The sequence below is a fragment of the Paralichthys olivaceus genome, chromosome 3, assembly GCF_024713975.1.
Source record: "Paralichthys olivaceus isolate ysfri-2021 chromosome 3, ASM2471397v2, whole genome shotgun sequence".
NCBI lineage: Eukaryota > Metazoa > Chordata > Actinopteri > Pleuronectiformes > Paralichthyidae > Paralichthys > Paralichthys olivaceus.
In genome coordinates, this window is record NC_091095.1 from 12,968,908 (window position 1) to 12,987,500 (window position 18,593).

Below are 18,593 nucleotides of genomic sequence, written 5' to 3' on the forward strand. Positions count from 1 at the left end.
AGCAAAGCCACACATCATTGAATATTTCTTGAAAATTGTTCCTTGTTGAAGTAAATTTTATACTGAACAAGAAAACACTTTAACATAAAGTTCCCAAATAAAAAAAGGGTTAATTTGTTTATTCTGTATGAAAAAAGAATAAAAAATATTTCTAAGGGGTCACATGTTGGACTATGATCTGACATCCATAAAATGACGAATTGATGTTTTCTCTTGTAGAGCCTCTTGCCCAGTATCAGCTGGGATTGGCTGCAGCCCCTGAAAGTAGAGGTGATACAGATAATGGATGGATGGATGTTTTTGTTGGTGGATTTTAGCCGTTTCCTGATAATGTTCTTGCCTTTATGCTAAGGGCTACAAGCTGTTGCTTTAATGGGTAGCACATTAGACACGAGATGATATGGATCTTCATCAAACTCTGCATTTAAAAGCAAATGAGCGCTTATTTTCCCCGAATGTCAAACTACTCCTTTAACGGCTCCAGCTTTACAGTCGACTACATAATTCATGGTCGTTGAACCATGATTTCACTTTTCTTTTTTTTTTTTAGCTTATTCAGGATTTAATCACTCATGCTTCCTCTTCTTCAAAAAGGACATGCAGTGGTCTTTTCCAGTTTTTCACAATAAAAAAATAAAAACACATTTGCAAACTAAACACACATCTCTTGTCGGAAACAATTACCATACGACAACATCAGCGATAGGCGATGCGTTTATGACACAAGAAAAAGGCTTTACGGGTGACGTGTCACTGTGGCTGGGCAGGGGGGGCTCAAATGTGTGACCTCTTTGATGGCCAACATTCAGAACATGCATCGGATTAAGAGCAGGGGTCGCTGTGAAAACATCTCAGCCCACATACTGTTTGTGTCTTGTTACACAGGGTTAAGCCCTCAGACTGGAGTTGTGCTGCTCCTGGTAAAAACAACAACAGACTCGACTCTGCTCGTTTCTGTGTAGTGGGTTGTGTCATGAACACAAAACGAAAACGACAACAAAAACAAAGTCTATCTTTTTAAATTTAGAAAAAAGTTATATACACATTGATAACAATGTTAAATTCATAATGTACAATAGTAAAAGTTTACAGTCAGAAAAAGTAATTGTATTTTTGCCCTCCCTACTTTGGCTAAAAAAAATAGAAATCAACATCTCTAAAATGTAATACTTTTTTCTTTTCTTTAAAACAAAACAATACATACAATGCTTTGTTCTCCCCCTGCTCTGCTTTACGAGCAGGCTCTGTCCAACCGCTTTTTAGGGCACCAGAGTTCAACAAAAAAATACCTAAACTTCCCTAAGATCAAGTGCTTTTGTTTTTTTCAGGAGCCAAGGTGATCTGCTGCTATTTACAGTTAAGTGCTTAATAATCAGTTAATTTCATTTTTACTGATTGCATTTCTAATGGAAACTACCCCCGGTTGTAATGCAGTCACTTGCTGCTAATCAAGGGTTTTTGCATGTGCTTTGGAGCATCATTATCAAAACAGACTGATGAGAAGCAAAACAAAAAAAACAGTAAACATCAAATTAATAAGCTATCCGCTGGTATAGATAATTCATTTTCCATGCACAGAGCAAGCCAGAGCTTAGCAGAGTAGAGACACAAGTTCATTATTTCTTTCTTTTTTTTGGTAAAAATATCATCAGTCACATAATAATCCCAAATTACAGTTAGAATGTTTTTTTTCCTCTAAAGAAAACAGGACGCTTAAAAACACAATTCATGTATTTTCATTGTATGTTTTGGAGGTGGAAAAATCCTCTGCAGTGATTGGTGGAGACACAGCAGTCAGCGGCAGTTCTGCTCACGAGGCGGGGGAGGAGGGCGGTGGACTCGATGGGAGGGGGTCAGGCAGGCTATTAGTCCGAGCAAGGCACTATCGGTCGGGGGCCCTGTTTGCTTTGCCACCCCTGACCTGCAACGCTCCCGTCCAATCGCTAGAGGGCAGTCCAAACCAGTCACGTCAGAGAGAGAGTGAGGATTCCTGATCATCTTTGAACAACAGGGGAGAATTTTTATTCATGAAAAAAAAGGATGTTTGGGTTTATGTTGTTGAAAACTTGTCGTTGGGCTCATCATCTCCATTTTTACTCTTTTTTTTTTTTTTTTTTTTGCAAGGATGCTGAGAACTTGCGCTTCAGTCAGAGTAGATAAAAGGTAGGTAGGTAGCTCTTCCTCCTCCTCCTCCTTATCCTCCAACCACAAAGCATCAGGCCGCCTCCCTGAGACGAAAATTTACAATCTAGATTTCATGTCTGTTTATAGTTCTTATGGCACACAGGATTGTCCCAGTCCATGTTTTCTTCTTTGAAGAGGGAGGAGGGGACACGTGGTTCCTCCTCTCCTTAAAACTTTGAACCAGCCCAGGTGTCTGTGTCCTGATCAGCCACAACAGACCCAATCCATGGCATTGACAGAAAATAAAGGTCGTCTCTTGATATTCACAGTAGAAAAAATATACATACAAAACAAAAGCAGATCCACAAATGAATGAATGGAGCATGACCGGAGGAGACGGGGGAACGGAGCGCTAACTGTTGTGACCACAAAGAGACAGATTGACAGACTGAAGAAGAAGAAGAAGAAGAAGAAGAAGAAGAGGAGGAAGAGTAGGGCTTTCTGCCAAACAACAGGTTTAGACAAGATGAGATCATTTAAAAAAAAGAATGAGCTGAGCCTGCATCGGCTGTCGGCTGTGTGGAGGTGATCACAGATACAGTGTGCACTGAGAGTCACAAGAGTTTCTTCTTTTTTCTTTGCTCATGCTTATGTCACATACACCGAAACAAGTAGAGCCGCTGCTACAAAGAGACGAGAGGATTGATGTGAAGATACGTAGATTCTCCCAGCGCCCGGGGGAAGCCTCTTTATAAACTAAAGCCAATTTAATGTCTGATCTAACGCATGTAACATGTGCTGAATTCAAAATATGTGGAAAAATACTTGAAGGCTTGTTCCAATGATATAAAAATAAGACAGAAAATCTAAATGACAAAATGTGACGGGCAGTATTTCCAACAATAACCACAGTCACAGAGAAATTTCCCCCGGAAACAAGAGGGAGATGAATCTGGGAAAACTAAAGAGTCAGAGGCATTTAAAACACCACAGTGGAAACTAATTCATCAGCAGTGTCTGTAATGTACGATAAAACATGATATTATTAAAAATGACGAGATATTGAGCGACTGAAGGGGATGATTTGGGCTCTTTTAGACTGATTCATCCATATGTACTGAGGTAGACTCTGGCCAAACACAAAGACAACAACAATTACTTACTAATTAACAAACTAACTAACTAGTACTCCTGCTGCTCACCACCAGCTGCTCCTCCTGTACAATAACAAACTAGGCCTTTACATCACATCCATGCGCAAACACGGTAAAAATGCTTGACTAAAAAGCTAACTGTGTTTCTTCTTATACATCGACAATGATCATAATAAAATAAATATCTGGTATTTCAAAGATATGGGCACCATCTTAATTAAAAATTGCATATGTGTGTGAACACCACCACAAGATAAGCAACCTAGGTCGAGGTGGGGTCGAGACCACATTCCACTTCCAAACTTCATACTAATTCTACATGGGTAGTGTGTATATAAGGAAATATAAGGAAAATGAAGTACACTCGATGTAAAGCCAGAGACTTCAGATCAGAGCAGGTATTAGTCTGTAGTTTGGAAGTGTGACAGAGCTGACCTCCACCATTTTTCACACAACCGACAGGCATCAGATTTTTCATTTATGTATTTTTTAATGTTGCTTTTATTTTCCAAACTATGTCACAGATTATTTACAAAGTAAAAAAGCCCAAGATTGTAACTTCTCAGAATAATTAATTCATTTTTAATTAATAATCCAAACCTCAGGTACCTCTGAGCGCTCCGAAACTCAGGCCAATCCACAGTGTCACCGCTGATGCACCAGTGAACTTCACTGTTCAACCTCACAACTGGCAAAACCGCCCCCAAAGACTTTGATTCCTCTTCTAAAGGCCGACAGATACAAATGTAAGAGAGGGCTCTGATTTCTATGCCTTACGTCACCTCATGAGAAATATAGTCAAGAGATCACAGAGGCCTGTGTGTTACACTAGCCAACAGAACTAGCCTGGACGTGGCTGTGGGTTTAGGAAGGCACTGGTAAAACGTGGAGGCAGCTTCTCCGCCTTCTGACTCCAACTCCGTGGGTTCTCGCTGTTGACAGCAAGCTGCCAACACTTTGGCTATACTATTAGTGCTGAATGCTGTTCGGCTAGATACACTGGTCTGTGTCTACAAGAATAAAAAAAAGAAAATCCTCTCTAATCGTCTGCTGACTATTGTCATCTACTGATGTGGTTAGCCTTCGGGCTCCGGACAAAAGTAATGATCCTAAAGAGACAAATCGCGGGGTCAGCACCGAGCACCATAACTTTACTGTAGCTCTGTGTGAGGGAACATTTAGAGGGAATGTTTTGATTCCCAGCAGGAGGGACAAATTTCTCCTTTTAACAAGATCTGTTTTCTGCTGCATCTCTAGCAATTGATTATTAAGAAGTCATATAGAATAAAGCAGTCTTTCATGTGTGTACTGATGGGGTGTGGTGATGATATCAGTTTTGCCAGCAGACTGGCATAACATTGGGGGGGGGCAAGGGAACGAGCAGTTCCAACTAAATCCTGGAATGTCAGACCTGAGTGAAATAGCTGCTGCACACTGTGTCCTGACTGCCGAGCTGCATGTGATAGCAGAGAGAATAATAGGATTAACAACCACTCACACTCCCTTTCTCTCAGAAGCATTGAAAGACAGAGAGACAGAGACACTGCCCTCCTCTCTCCACCTGCTGTGGACTCTGAATACACTCAGAACTTTCCACGTTTCTCTCTCAGCCCTCCACGTGGAAAACGTGGAAATTTCCACCAGCCTGGTTTTGAGCAGCGATTTTGACAGCCAATGGGAGGCCTCAGGAAGCAGGAGGTATGTGGTGCAGAGCAAATCTAACAGAGCGACAATAAGAGGGGTGAATTTGATAAAACCTTCCATCCAACACAAAGGTCCTGAACTATGCCAGAGTTCAGGTCAGAGTGGAAGGGAACGTCTGAGGACTTTAGGGCCAGAACACAAAATAAAAGTAAAGGACTTTTCTTGCCTTTTGCTGAGAGCTGGTGTCAACTCCCAACCTGCTCTGACCACAAGCAGCAAAGACACCACTGAAAAGCCATCACCGTCACGCTGACATAAGGAAGTACTATCACTAAGCTGGGACAAGCTCTCGACACCAGTCTCTGACCTCACTGACAGTTAACACTGACAACTAGCACAATGATGTGAACGACAGAATCGACCTGTGATAACCAAACTAATTTCAGCGTGATCTGACCAGAGCAAGAGCAGACACAAGCACACATCAGGTGCAGTTTAACCTGCAAAGACCTCATTCCCCTTTAACATAAAGCTTTTTTGGTTTTCTTTGTTTCGTGTTTTTTTTTCTGGTTGTTGTAGTGAAGCTGCCTCCAAATATTAACAGCTCTCGGTGGGAGCGAGGTTTATAAAAATAAAAGATGAGGTGAGTTTACAATATTTTGTGATGTTCCTCTTTCCCATCTCAATGGAGAATTTTAGAGAGGTGGAGTTCAAGGTGGAGGTGGAGGCCTAAGACGCAGAGAGCACTAACGGTACGTTTGTGTGATTTCTGGGGCTACAAGAATAAGAAAGAAAAAAGAAAAGAAAAACCTGGCAAAACAAAATACTAGCAAAAAAATAATCTTACAAATATGAACTATTTACAAAAACATCAGTATGTCATATATTATATATAAAATATTGGTGCAGAAATGCCAATATTCCATATATACTATATATATATATATTATATATATATATTTATATATTTATATACCCAGTAAAATATATCAAAGCAGCAGCTATTGGTCAGTCTGATGAACTCTTTTGTCCAATTCTTTAACTGTTTAAATATCCTTCAGCCATATAGTGAGGACACAGAAAGAAAGAGAGAGAAGAGAAAATAATGATAAGAGTAAATAAATTAAAACTATTCACCAAACACCCGATGAATCTGTGTGTAGTTTGGAATTCTGCAGAACCAAAAATGAAAAAGAAAAAACAAAAAGAAAACATTCTAGGAATCGATGTTTTGTTCTAGGATCAAGTCTTTGCAAGTCATCCCACTGTTCCAAACGGATTCATTGTTCAAAAGGAAAATTAGTGTAAGCGCTGATAGACACTTCTCTTTGTTTATAGGCCACATATAAAAAGGCCACTATCTGAGTAAAAAGGTTTCAATGGGAGAAAAATGACAAAGCACAGAAAAGTGGAAATGCAGATTTGGTGGAAGGGGGTAAAGTAGGGACAAGTCTTGAGGAGGTTGAGCGTAAGCAGCCATCTTGGTTGTCTAAGGTTTGTAGAGTTCACAGTTTATTTTTCTATCTGTTTCCGTCACGATGAGTCCTGGAAACGTGGCAATAGTGAAAAACAATCGATAAGTAATCTGGTAATAAGCAGCCCAATGTGTTGTGGAGGAAGTGTTGCACTATGTTTGCATCCCTTGCTTGCCTGTGTTTGGCAGCCATGAGGAAGAAAATAAAAAGTCCTGAGATCTGTGTCTTTTTTTGAAGGGCTTCTCCAAGAATAAGAATCATTAGAAAATGATGAGAAGAACGTGAAGGATACAGAAAAAATGGACTGGAACAGAAAGGAAAGGAGCAGGGAAGATTAAACAAGTTTGTGTAGGGAACAGGAAATGTTAGGAAGGACTGGATCTGGGCAACGATAAGATTCGTCCATTTTTCTTGCCACCGTTCATGTGTGTGTAGGGGACATGCTCCTCATAGTTCCCCCTAAGGGCCACAGAGGGCCCGCTGTCCCTGCCTAAGCTCTCTTCTCTCTGAGAGTATGACGATGGGTCCAAGGGGATGCTCTCCATGTTGTCTAGGTCCAGGTCAAACTCCTCTGTTTCTGGGACTTTGTTCTCCTCGCTGTAGAAGAAGGAGACCTCCTGGAAAGAGGGATGCAGGTCCTCCCGCAGCATCTCAATGATCTCGTGGAACATTGGCCGCATTTTGGGGTTGTACTGCCAGCACATCTGCATGAGGTTGTGCCTGGAAGGATCAGATATTAAAAAAGGGGGTTTTGGAAAGAAGAACACATATTTAAACCTGAATGAGGAAAAATAACCACGTGGATGGTGGTGGACAATAATGACACAGGTGACATAAGCGTTTGGAAATAAAAGAGCGAAATATTCCTGGATTTAAATTTTTCCATAAGAGGTGTGAAGGTAGTGGCAGTAAGAGCATCTAACATTCAACCTCAGATAAAGACAGTATAGTATTTGTCCATGCACTTGTAGGTGGTAAGAAATTACTCGACTATTTTAATATAATATGAATATATTTTCAATATATTTTGGAAATATGGATTAAGATGTATTTCTTCTTGTGTCAATGTATTGCAATTCTACAGCTTTACACGTGAAGAATAATCATAATTGATGTAATTCCAAAGTGTGTTTCATACAGTGCAGATAAACTTATGTTGAAGGGTAGTGTCTGTATTTACTCACATTCTCTCAGGGCAGTTCTCCGGCCTGTCTAAGTATCCTCCGTCCATGACGAACTTTAGAACCTGTTCGTTGGACAAACCCTGGTAGGGCTGCTCTGCTAACGTGCTGATCTCCCACAGCACAACGCCAAATGACCTGCAGAAACACAAACACACAGACAAATGTGATCAAATGCTCCATGTATCAGGGTTGAAAAGAACACACAACTACTGCTAAAGTTATGTCTCACCAGCAGTCAGAGTGGGCAGTGAAGACTCCGTCCTTCAGCGATTCAGGAGCCATCCACCTGACAGGAAGCAGACCCTTCCCTCCTTTACGGTAGTAGTCAGTCTCATAGATGTCACGCGTCATACCAAAGTCTACGATAGAGAATGACAGCTCAATACACCTCAACTGTGAGCACACACCCAAACATTTCCACATTGATAGTTTACTCTGTGAAGCCTTTGATTCAACTTCACCACAAACAGAACAAACAACGAGGAAAACAAACACGAGCAACGGTACCTCCGATCTTGACAGTGTAGTCCTCTGCCACCATGCAGTTCCTGGCTGCCAGGTCTCTGTGGACGTACTTCTTGGCGTTGAGGTAGGCCATGCCATCTGCAATCTCTGCAGCCATCTGGATCATCTCCTTCAATGTGGGAGGTGGACGGCCCGTTGGATTGTTCTACAAAACAAACACAAGAATACATTCATTCAGTCCATCAGTGATGGGTGGACATATCAGAACTGAGCTGCCTTTAGCTGTAACCATTTTTGCTACTTACCTCAGAGTCCGGCCTGAGATTCCGCAGGTAGCTCTTCAGGTCCCCGTGGGTCATCAGCTCCATCACGACCAGGGTGGGCTGAGCTTTGGACACCACACCTAACAGACGCACCTACACAGAGTAAAATAAAGACAAACACATGTGGTTATACACATGCAAACTATGAACAGTAAAAACTACAAATTCTGTTAAAATGGGCCAAGTGTTGGCAGCCTACATCCTGTGCAATACTAAAGAACCACACCTCCCACACTGTTCATCAGCAGATGTTGATGTTAACACCTTTACATTTAAGATGAAAGATAAACTCAACCTCATCCCTGGTATATTTAAAATCTATCAGTATCAATATTTCACTACAGTGTGTACCATCCTAAATTACTTCACCTTCAAAAGAAACATTTCTGCTGTTAAATAGGAGCAGACAGGACAACACAATGACAACTGAAAGCCATAATGTCAATTCTCTCATCCAAGAGAAATTTTCTATGATATATACATTATATGTTTTTTTTTGAAAGCTCAAGTGATCTCCATCCTCAAGAGAATTTTAATGGTATAGTACTGCTTCTGTGATTGGACTGTCAGAGGAAAGTATGTCGTACCACATGGTGACAACTGAAGGCCTTCATGACGGAGGCTTCGTTGAGGAACTCGATCCTCTCCCGCAGGCTGGCTGATTCGTTGACCGTCTTGACGGCCACGCGTGTATCTGGATCTCCTTTAACGATGTCCTTGGCGATACCCTCGTACACCATGCCGAAGGAGCCCTGACCGAGCTCTCGCAGCACCGTGATCTTCTCGCGGGGCACCTCCCACTCATCAGGAACATACACTACACACAAAACAAATGACCATTTTGTTTATGTGGAGCTTTCGCAGATGATTCAGGGGCAATATCTTTATTTATAAATACAGTTACAATGATGGTTATTATCTGAAAATATACAGCGAAAGAGAGTGATGCCCTTCTTACCATCATTAGCGCTGATGTACTCAGGGTTGGAGGAGGCGATAAGAGGACCTGTCGGCCCTTCTGTTTGTCTGTAACACAACAACCACAGAAGACACGTAAGACGCTTCATTCAGACTTGTCAAAATAGTGACATAGCCCTGATAGCTACTGAGTCAAAGTATTTAAACACTCAAACTTCAAATCCCACCATTGGTTGTTAAACAGAATAAGCTCCATCTCACCTCTTCTTGATTATCCAAAAGGCTCCACCACCCACAAATAGCAGCAGGATAAAGCAAAAGACTGGACCAATCACAATCCAAATTAAACCTGGATCCGCTGCAATAAAACACAGAAGTCAGCAGTCAGTTCACTGTGTGTGAATAAAGAATAATTATGTGTAACACTGGGGTCAGACTACAAGATGTCAGCTCTAACCTGTAGACAGAGGGGTCTGGGAAAACAACCTACAACACATCTGGGATACTTCACAATGTCCGAACATGCATGGGTTACGTCACCTCTGTGACACTTGACCAATAAGACAGCTAATAGCAATGAGATGACACCACATGCAAATGTAAACATGGCAAAGTGAAAGAGTTGTATGGTGCAAGTTCAATCGAAATGTTTTCGGGCTTTTATGTTCGCAAAGAGCCAGTATCATACACACAGCTTGTTTACATTCTTGACCCTGACAGACAGTCCTGAGTGCTTTCTTTCCAGGAACGTCACACACATAAAAGATGGTAAACAGTGACTGGTCAGGATATAACATGAAGTCTATCACAATATGGCATTTATGTCTCTATAACTGCCTAATCTCACACAGTGAGACACAGCGGACACAAACATTTTGTAGTCTGAGCATAAAAAATATTTGGTCATTAAATAGCTTATATGTACTTTCCAACGAAAACATACATTTAATGTTCTAAAGAAAAGGTCTCGAAGGCCTTCGCCTGCTCCAACCAGCATTGAGTCGATAGCAAAATTAAGTTTATGAACTTGCAGATGCATGTGAGTAATGTATGACTGTTACACTTCTGAGTTTAGTTGGGTCAGAGATGACTTACGATTGGGCATAAAGAAGTAAGTGGTTTCTGTGAAAGAACCATTTCCTGCCAGGGAGGTGGCGCGGACCCTCACGCTGTAGTTTCCAGGCTGCACAAGCGAGAGCTTCGTGCCACCTGTCTTGAGGTAGGCCGGCCGTGACACACAAGTTGTGTGAACCTGGAAGAAGAAAAAACGACTTCAGTATGAAGATGAATAAAACCAGGGAATAAAGAGTTTTCTTAAAGTGAACAACGTATGAAGGAGATTCTGGATTTGAAATCTAATGTTGAAATAAATCTAATGTTGAAATAAAGAAATTCGATCGATGTCACTGGAACTGGTTTTAAAATGATTTACTAGATCTTTCTTTAAATATTTCCATTCTATGCAACTTCTGATCCATTGAGGGTAAAGTGAGATTTTATGTCTAGAGTCCATGGCTGAGTCACTCACCCACACCACCAAGAATATATACTATTTGTCCTCTACCAACCACTTAATTGAATCTAAAAAAGAAATAATATATTGGATAAACTGTGAAAGTAAAAATCTTAGACTGCAAGAATAAATGAATAATTTTAGATTGTTGGGAATGCAAAATATACATTTTATGAACAGTATTTTAACTATTTTTTCTCTCTTTTCTATTGTAGCACATCACTGAATTTTATAGTGACCGCCTCACATTGTAGAATATGTGAGAAAGCTTAAATTACAAAATAAGTATTGTTAGTGGCAGAAAACCTGCAAAACTGATTATTAATATTCACAGAGTAGTAAGTCTGAGGTTAGAGAACATGTCAAAATGTTCCATGATCATTCGTGTGTGTTTGGTGTTGCTCTGTTCCTCCACTGAGCAATAAACTAAATAATGAATGTGACCCTCTGACATGAACATCCAGATCAGTTTGTTTCCACTGCAGGGTGTGTTAGTGTGTTTTCAGTGCAGCTCAGTGCACTGGAGATGACTGAGATCAGTCCATCCCTGCCACTGCATTCTAGTCTTCCTTCCTGCCTCTGTCACTATGGCAACAGACCTGCTACTGGCTCCTAGGGTCAGGCAGTGCAGCAATGAATAGCAATGAGAGATGAATTCACACATTTACAGCAAGTAAACAACAACAACACGCACACATGCATGCACACTCAGACACACACGCGCACACACACACACTCAGAGTGTCACAGACAAGCACTTATTTGCACAAACAGAAATAATAATATGCAAATACCCGCAACAGAAAACGTTAACACGCACTGTGGTGGGACTGGGAGTTTGTCAACAAATATTTTCTTTGTTCCTCTCTCTATATAAGGAACAGACAGAATTTGAGAAGATACAGCAAACCCCTCCTTTCCTACCTGCATCTACTCCCCAGAGTTCACCCAGATCACTCCCTCCCTCTGCACTTCTTCTTACCTTCATCTATGTTTTCATGCATGCCTTTGAACCCCATATTTCTCCTTCCTACAGAGCACACTTGCCTCATGCTCACCTTCGTCCCTGCCTACTGCAATCCTTAAAAAAGAACCACTATCCTTCCTTCCCCTTACTTCTTTTCTTGTATCCCCACACTCTAATACTTAGGCAATTGTTGAAACTGACCTCTGTGTCTCCAACTTTCCTGTAGAACACCTCATACAGGATGATGAGGCCATTTGGGGATCGGGGTGCATTCCATTTGATCAAAACATAGGGAGGCTCAGCCGTTACTATCTCATGGGTGACGTGGCCGGGGATGTCATCTGCTTTCTCTGCAGGAACCAGACATGAAGACAAACATGTGACATAAGTACATTGTAAAGCAAAGTTGTGTCGTCACTTGCAACTTCTGCCTAGAAAAAAACACTTTTTAGAACTTGTGTGTTTTTTCCCCCTAGGAGGTTATGTTTTTATCAGTGTTTGTTTGTTAGCAGGATTATGCAAAAACTACTGGATGGAAACTTGGTGAAAGGTATGAATCACAGAAGAACCCATTCAGTTTTGATGCAGATCCAGATCAAATCTGCATCTAGTGAATTCAAATGTGGTTTCATAAGAACACTGTTGAGCCTTGGCAGAGGTATGAACTCTGCTGAGTGCCATTCTAGTTTTAATCTGAGTTCTCATTATTTATCGACTTTATCGAGGCTAAATGTGTGAGGAAATCTGTGATATAGCCTACCGGGACTTATGTAAATGGGGTGGCCCAAATTTCTGATGTAGTACACCACAAAAAAAAGCTTTCAAAATGATCCATACATTGATCTGTAATGGTTTCAACAAAAACTCTATAACCTTCATGAAGGTAGGATTTTTGTCAGGAATTGTTTTTCATACTTTGCTGTAGCGAGCATCTACTGTGGGTAACCTCAAACTATGTGTGTGAGTTTTGCTTGGTTCTTACCCTCAGGCATTGTTCGGGCACTGACATAAGTAGCCATGCTGCAGCGTTTGATGTCCGTCACGTGGTTGCAGGCCATGATCTCTATCTTGTAACTGGTGAAGTGGTGCAGGTTGGAAATGACTTTTGACTCCTTCGAGAAAACCTTCAGCTCCACCTGAGCAGAAAAGATGAGAAATCTTATCACTCAAGTGGCATCAAGGATTTATGGGCACAGACAAATTCCCTTACACTGCAGTGATACCAAAAGAAACATTTAATTTTTGTTTATGTGCTCTTCTTTGCATTTTTCCTAGTAGTGATATAATCTCATACAAAAATTAATATGTTTTTGTGATTTACAAAAAATACAGAATGCTAATTTAACATTAATAATTAGCTTAGATAGAGAACAAGTTAAAAGGAATTTACAGATGTTTTTTCAAATGGCTTGTAAAGAGAATCGACTTTCGATCTTTTTTATGAGCTTCTATTAAGGAAAGAAAAGGCAACAATAAATACCTCTACACATAAAGGATATGCAGAAAAATACTAATATGATATAAAAATATATGATGTCTTTGAGACCTTGGATCCCTCATCGTCCTTGTCGTCATCATCAGGGCTGGCTGTTGTGGAGCCAAATGGAAAACTGGGCGCTGCGGTAAGGAAGTTAGGGAGCAGGGTGGCGTTTGCAACTCCTACTGAGCGTCGACGGCGAGTAGGTCTGAAGTAACAAGAAAATTAGTTAGCAAAGTTCAGGCAATACAAGAACTGGAGAAAATGAGTCTTGAAGTGTTGGTAAAAACTTCTTCTGAAGATTCTATATGAGTCTTAGGGAAGTCCAAATAAAGTCGGAAGCATTTTGTTAAAATTAGAATGAAGCAGTAGTGTGGAGGGAACCTCTGCTCACACTAACCTTTACAGTGTGTGGCAAGTTTGATTACATGACATTTATCCACAAATACCATCAACTACTGGCTGGGAGAACTTACCGACCCTCACCACTCAGTGGCGCCAATGAGCAAAGTCAACTGTTCACAAAGTCCACACACAGTGTAAGTCAACCACAAAGGCCATGAAGGCAACAGAGTTAAGACACAGAACTCCAGCAGTGTAACATCAAGTAGAATCTTTAAAGATCTCCATTGAGTCTCCTTGAGCACAGCACTTTACCCCAGAGCTGCTGTAATGGAGGTGTCTCCCTCACTCGACAGGGAAGTGTACGACTGAGTTAAGATTGAAACAATACTCAGGTCGGAGAAAATCACTAAATATCATGCATCTCTTTTTATATTGGAAAAACAAAGCACACACTCTGTGCATTTATTTTTATTCCTCATGTACTTGACCATGGCCGATTCAGTGGCATGGGTTCAAAATGCATCGGAGGTGTGTGTGTGAGTTTGGGGGTTTGTGTGTGTGTCCAAATGGCAATCTGCATGACTGCATCCCTGACTGGCATGAATGATAATGGGCACAGTAATCACTCCCCTAGGGAAGCGGCGGGAGAGACTGTGGGTGTTTGTGTGTGTCAGGGTAGGGGCACCGGGGCCCAGACAATCAGCACCTCCCACTCTAAGCCCCCCACTGTGGTGCCCACTGTGGTGCCCAGTACAAAAACAAGGGTCTATATAAACTGCACGCATGCACAGTCGTGTCTCTGTGACTTCAGAGGCCTTACAATGAATAACATTTACTTCTGATTCGGTAAAATCAGCCCAGGCTTTGCGAGCCTGCACTTTTCTCCATAGCAACATGATCATCAAGATCAAGGTGACTTATTCTAAAATGTATCCATAACTACAACTGGCTGTGATTTAGGTCCCCACAACATGAGTAACACCTGGACCACACACATGGATGGAAAAACCAAGGTTGGGAGTCGCTTTGAGACACACATCATGTGGGTTGAGATACAAAAGAGGAGTGATGTGCTCTGGCTGGACAGAGGAGCTCCAGTGTTGTTGCTGTGTGGCCACAAACTCAAACTAATAACACAGGGAGCTCTTCTAGGTGCCACTATAACTTCAAATGCACAGAGCATTGAAAATAGACAAGTACATGTTCATTAATGTATGTGACGAGCCTGTATAAAAATACTTGAAGTCAATTGCATGATGTAATTTTCGGACTTCTTGATGACATCACTTATTGCATGATATCATATGATGGGGAATACTTTCCTGAGAATAACATTTAATTCCAATCAGAGACGTGTACCTGCTCTCGAAGACTTCGTTGTGCAGGTAATTCTCGAAGGTCTTGCGGTACTCGATCTCCTCCTGCTCCTTCTTTAGCTGGTTGTCTGTTTTGGGGCAGGCGCAGCACCTTCCCCCTGAGGTGGGTTCATCTGTGTGGTTCCACTTCTGCTCATCCTCACTGTCCAGGTGGGTGGGGGTGCGAGACGGCAGCTTCATCCCTGAGTAGAAGAAACAGGTGAGAGGGACAGTCAGAGTTAAAAATGTGACGTGGGCAGCAGCTGACTTGTTTTCCAACACTCTGGACAGACTCAGGAGCGGCAATCAGTGGACACTAACCTTGTAGGCAGTAGTCGAACTTGTAGAGGTCACTGTCCTCAGGCTGCTTGCGACAGATGACACGGTAGTGGGTGATGTTGCCATTGGGACTTGTTGGCGGCTTCCACTTCAGGATAATCTGAGAGGAGGAGTTGGAGGAGGAGATGGGGTCGAGAGGCACTGAGGGCTCTGAGAAGGACAGAGGAAGAGAGACAATAGTCAGCACAGCATTGGTACTGTATGACTTTAGGCCTCATTCAGAGCGACTTTAACCAATATGAGAAAGGAGATCCCACTCAATCACATGAATGAAACCTGTCCTGGCAACTGTTAAAACAAAGGGCAGTTGGTGGTTGTAACAAAAACAAGCCAAGAAACATACGGATGCTCAGGAAAAGGTGGGGAGGAAGAAAACTGTTACAAAGCAAACATGTTAACAATGCAGGTTGAATATGTGGAAAACATGTTGCAAATGATTTATGAGAAAATACATTCAGAGTGTTTGCTGTGCCTTAAAGACACAAAACACTGTGTCTTGGTGAGAAACACTGAATGTAAACAGAACTGTGCTTGTTTACAGAATAAACTCCACAGGGTGCCCTTAAGCCAAGAAAGTCAAAATTCCAAAATACTGTGAGTCTGTGTAGAATTTCTTTAACATCTATTTTTAAAGTCTGACACTCTCAACCCCAAGCTAAACAGTCTCTATTGAATCCAATGCCCAAAATAAAAGGTACAAATTCTCACAAAAATATAATTGCAGAGGTGTGTGTGGTTTTTTTGCTTGGTTTAACTCACTGGAGGCATTGGTGCGGACGTAAATGATCTCGCTCTTGGCTCCATGAACTTGATGCTCATCAGATGCAGACAGCTGAGTTTTAACCATTATGGCATACTGGGTCCAGGGCTTCAGTGGTCGGATTAGGTGCCGCGGATCCTCCGCTTTCTTGCCGTCACGGGGTGGAGGATCAACATCAGCAATTGCCCAGCTGTTAGAGCCACACGCGTCTTGGCCATCAAACTCTGTCACATTCTTATAAGGCCTGGAGCAGATGGAAAGAAAGTGGTCAGAAGACTGTTCTAGTTTAGTTCCTGATTTTTTACAAGAAGTTAATATTATCAAGATCGTCACATTACAGCGGTGAGTCCTCTGTATCAGACTATATGTATACATATAAAAAAGCAAAACTCCGACAACAGATCCTTGTGAAACCTCAGAGAAAATATTTTCATCAGATTTAAAGATAATGAGAAGAGGACCTGCTCCAAACCAACTGAAGCTTTTAGTGTCTTCATTAAAATAACATTATTAAAGGTATCAAAGGCGGTGACAGTAAACAAGGCCAGTCATTCAAGCATAGCAGTTGCCCAATATGACTAACTTTGGTAATACTTAATGATATCAAAAACAAATTTTTGTCTGCTACTTACGCCTCCTTGTAGAGAACCATAAATCCCAGCAGGTCTCTGAAATCTAACGGCCAAAAGGGCTCCCACTTCAACATAATCATATTTGATGAAGTCTTGATCACAGTGAATTTCAGCAGCTTAGTCTCACCTAAGGGTTAAAAAGCGTATGTATTTAATAAAGAACAACAGCAGAACGTCAAACACATCAATGCTTTTGAGGTCAAGGTAATCACAGAATAAGAATTAACATAGAAACAGGATTGCTGCTTTTTCATTTATAAAATCATGTGTTAAAACAAATCTGACGCTAAAAGCGACTCACCTAGAGTAAGAATGTCCTCATGAGCTTTAAAGGTTTTTAATATATTTTTAATATGTTTAATAACTGAAACACTCAAAAATAAAAAATTGTAGCTGCAAAATTCTACACTTAGATCTGCAACTTATTAAATTAAATACAGTTTGTTATCATCAAATATAATTCGGACTTTTTGAATATCTTACAGGAGGCTTGGTCCCCGTTGTTGCGTACAGCGATGTCATTCTTTTGGTTGCGATCCTTGGTTCCCGTTACCTCCTCCATTTTTCTGATTTCAGACATGCAGAGTTTGGAGTTGTAGTGGAAGAACATACGACCACGCAGGATAGTCAGGTTGTGCTTGGACCAATCCCATAATTCTCTCAGGTTCTGGTTGTCCAGCGCATAGAAGGCGTGAACACTAGGAGAGGCGAAGGGCAAGACAGATAAAGATGTTAAATACAACTTAAGAGAGGAAAGGAGAGGTGAGAAAGAGAGGAGGAGAGGACTTACTCTGTCTCGAGATGCTCCCCCCTGATGATACGTAGTTTGCGGAGAAAGGAGAGGGAGACCAGTGCGTAAGCTCTACGAACAGTCAGGTAGCCTGTGATCTCCTCTAACTGGCCCAGACTAGCCTCCAACTCAGCAGCTATGTTATCTGCAAGGGGATGATAGAAAAAAAATATTATAAACTTTATTTATAAAGCACATTTCATAGCATACATTTATCTTAGAGGTCAAAGAGACAAATGCCAGAAAAAAGTAGAAAAAAACAAAACATGTTAAGACAATGAAAATCTCTGAAAAGAAAGCTGTCTTGAAACAGCTGGTCATACAGACAACCACTAGATGATAGCAGAAGACAGACAGATGATAAGAAATAAGACAAATACAGACAGGCGACCTAAATGTCCTAATAAAGGGACAAACAGGGACTGAGAAACACTTGGGATGGAGGTAGGGATAGAGACAGTGAGACAACTAGAGCCTCTCAACGAGGCCTGTTAGACAGTGAGGTGTAGCAGTACTCACTCCCTCCTCGAATCTTGATGATCATGTTGCCGTGGAGAACAGTGCAGCCTCGCAAAGCCTGGGCTGAGTTTACCGAATCAATCGTCTTATTTCCCACACACAGTTTAGGACACAGGCCTGCACAAGGTGAACAGGCCAACCTGTGCACACACAAGAGAAACGCACACAGATTAGAGCCATAAATACAACATCAGCATTAACAATCTTTCATGAGCTGAACCTTACTCATGTTGATCAATATGGAGTAGTGTAGAAATGATGTGCAGTTTATAAAAATGAGAATATGTTGCTTGAAACCAAAGCTGCACAACAACTAAAGCTGCAATCTTCATGTGAGCGACCAATTTCACAATCATTTGTAACGTGATGAGCAAAGTGTCAAGGGCCAAGAAGCTAGGAAACATCATTGATGTATTTCAGAGCAATGCAGTCGGTGGAAGAAAACAACAACCTGGTTTGTGAAAGAGGAAAACAAAACAAAAAACAATACAGTGAAGGTTTGTGTGTGCAGATATGAGAAATGAAATGGAGCAGGATTGAATGGTATGAGGCAGGAATGCTCAGTGACGTACAGTCGTGGCGTGGGTTGGAACCAGGAGTGACATATTC

General features: G+C 41.4%; 1 protein-coding gene across 1 annotated transcript in view; it reads right to left on the reverse strand.

Moving 5' to 3' along the window:
• Nucleotides 1-2,090: 2,090 nt before the first annotated feature.
• insrb (insulin receptor b) overlaps nt 2,091-18,593 on the reverse strand; it is a 76,367-nt gene continuing 59,864 nt past the window's right edge. Inside the window, exons 5-23 of the mRNA XM_020081198.2 lie at nt 17,985-18,124; nt 17,466-17,610; nt 17,159-17,373; nt 16,676-16,802; nt 16,043-16,287; nt 15,266-15,433; nt 14,949-15,147; nt 13,314-13,452; nt 12,750-12,903; nt 11,969-12,117; nt 10,383-10,539; nt 9,549-9,645; nt 9,328-9,395; nt 8,957-9,186; nt 8,352-8,462; nt 8,089-8,251; nt 7,811-7,940; nt 7,582-7,716; nt 2,091-7,117 (exon numbers count right to left, since the gene is read on the reverse strand). Of these exons, the coding sequence (XP_019936757.1) occupies nt 6,763-7,117; nt 7,582-7,716; nt 7,811-7,940; nt 8,089-8,251; nt 8,352-8,462; nt 8,957-9,186; nt 9,328-9,395; nt 9,549-9,645; nt 10,383-10,539; nt 11,969-12,117; nt 12,750-12,903; nt 13,314-13,452; nt 14,949-15,147; nt 15,266-15,433; nt 16,043-16,287; nt 16,676-16,802; nt 17,159-17,373; nt 17,466-17,610; nt 17,985-18,124 (3,127 nt within the window). The 3' untranslated portion in view covers nt 2,091-6,762. The remainder of the gene's footprint in view (nt 7,118-7,581; nt 7,717-7,810; nt 7,941-8,088; nt 8,252-8,351; nt 8,463-8,956; nt 9,187-9,327; nt 9,396-9,548; nt 9,646-10,382; nt 10,540-11,968; nt 12,118-12,749; nt 12,904-13,313; nt 13,453-14,948; nt 15,148-15,265; nt 15,434-16,042; nt 16,288-16,675; nt 16,803-17,158; nt 17,374-17,465; nt 17,611-17,984; nt 18,125-18,593) is intronic.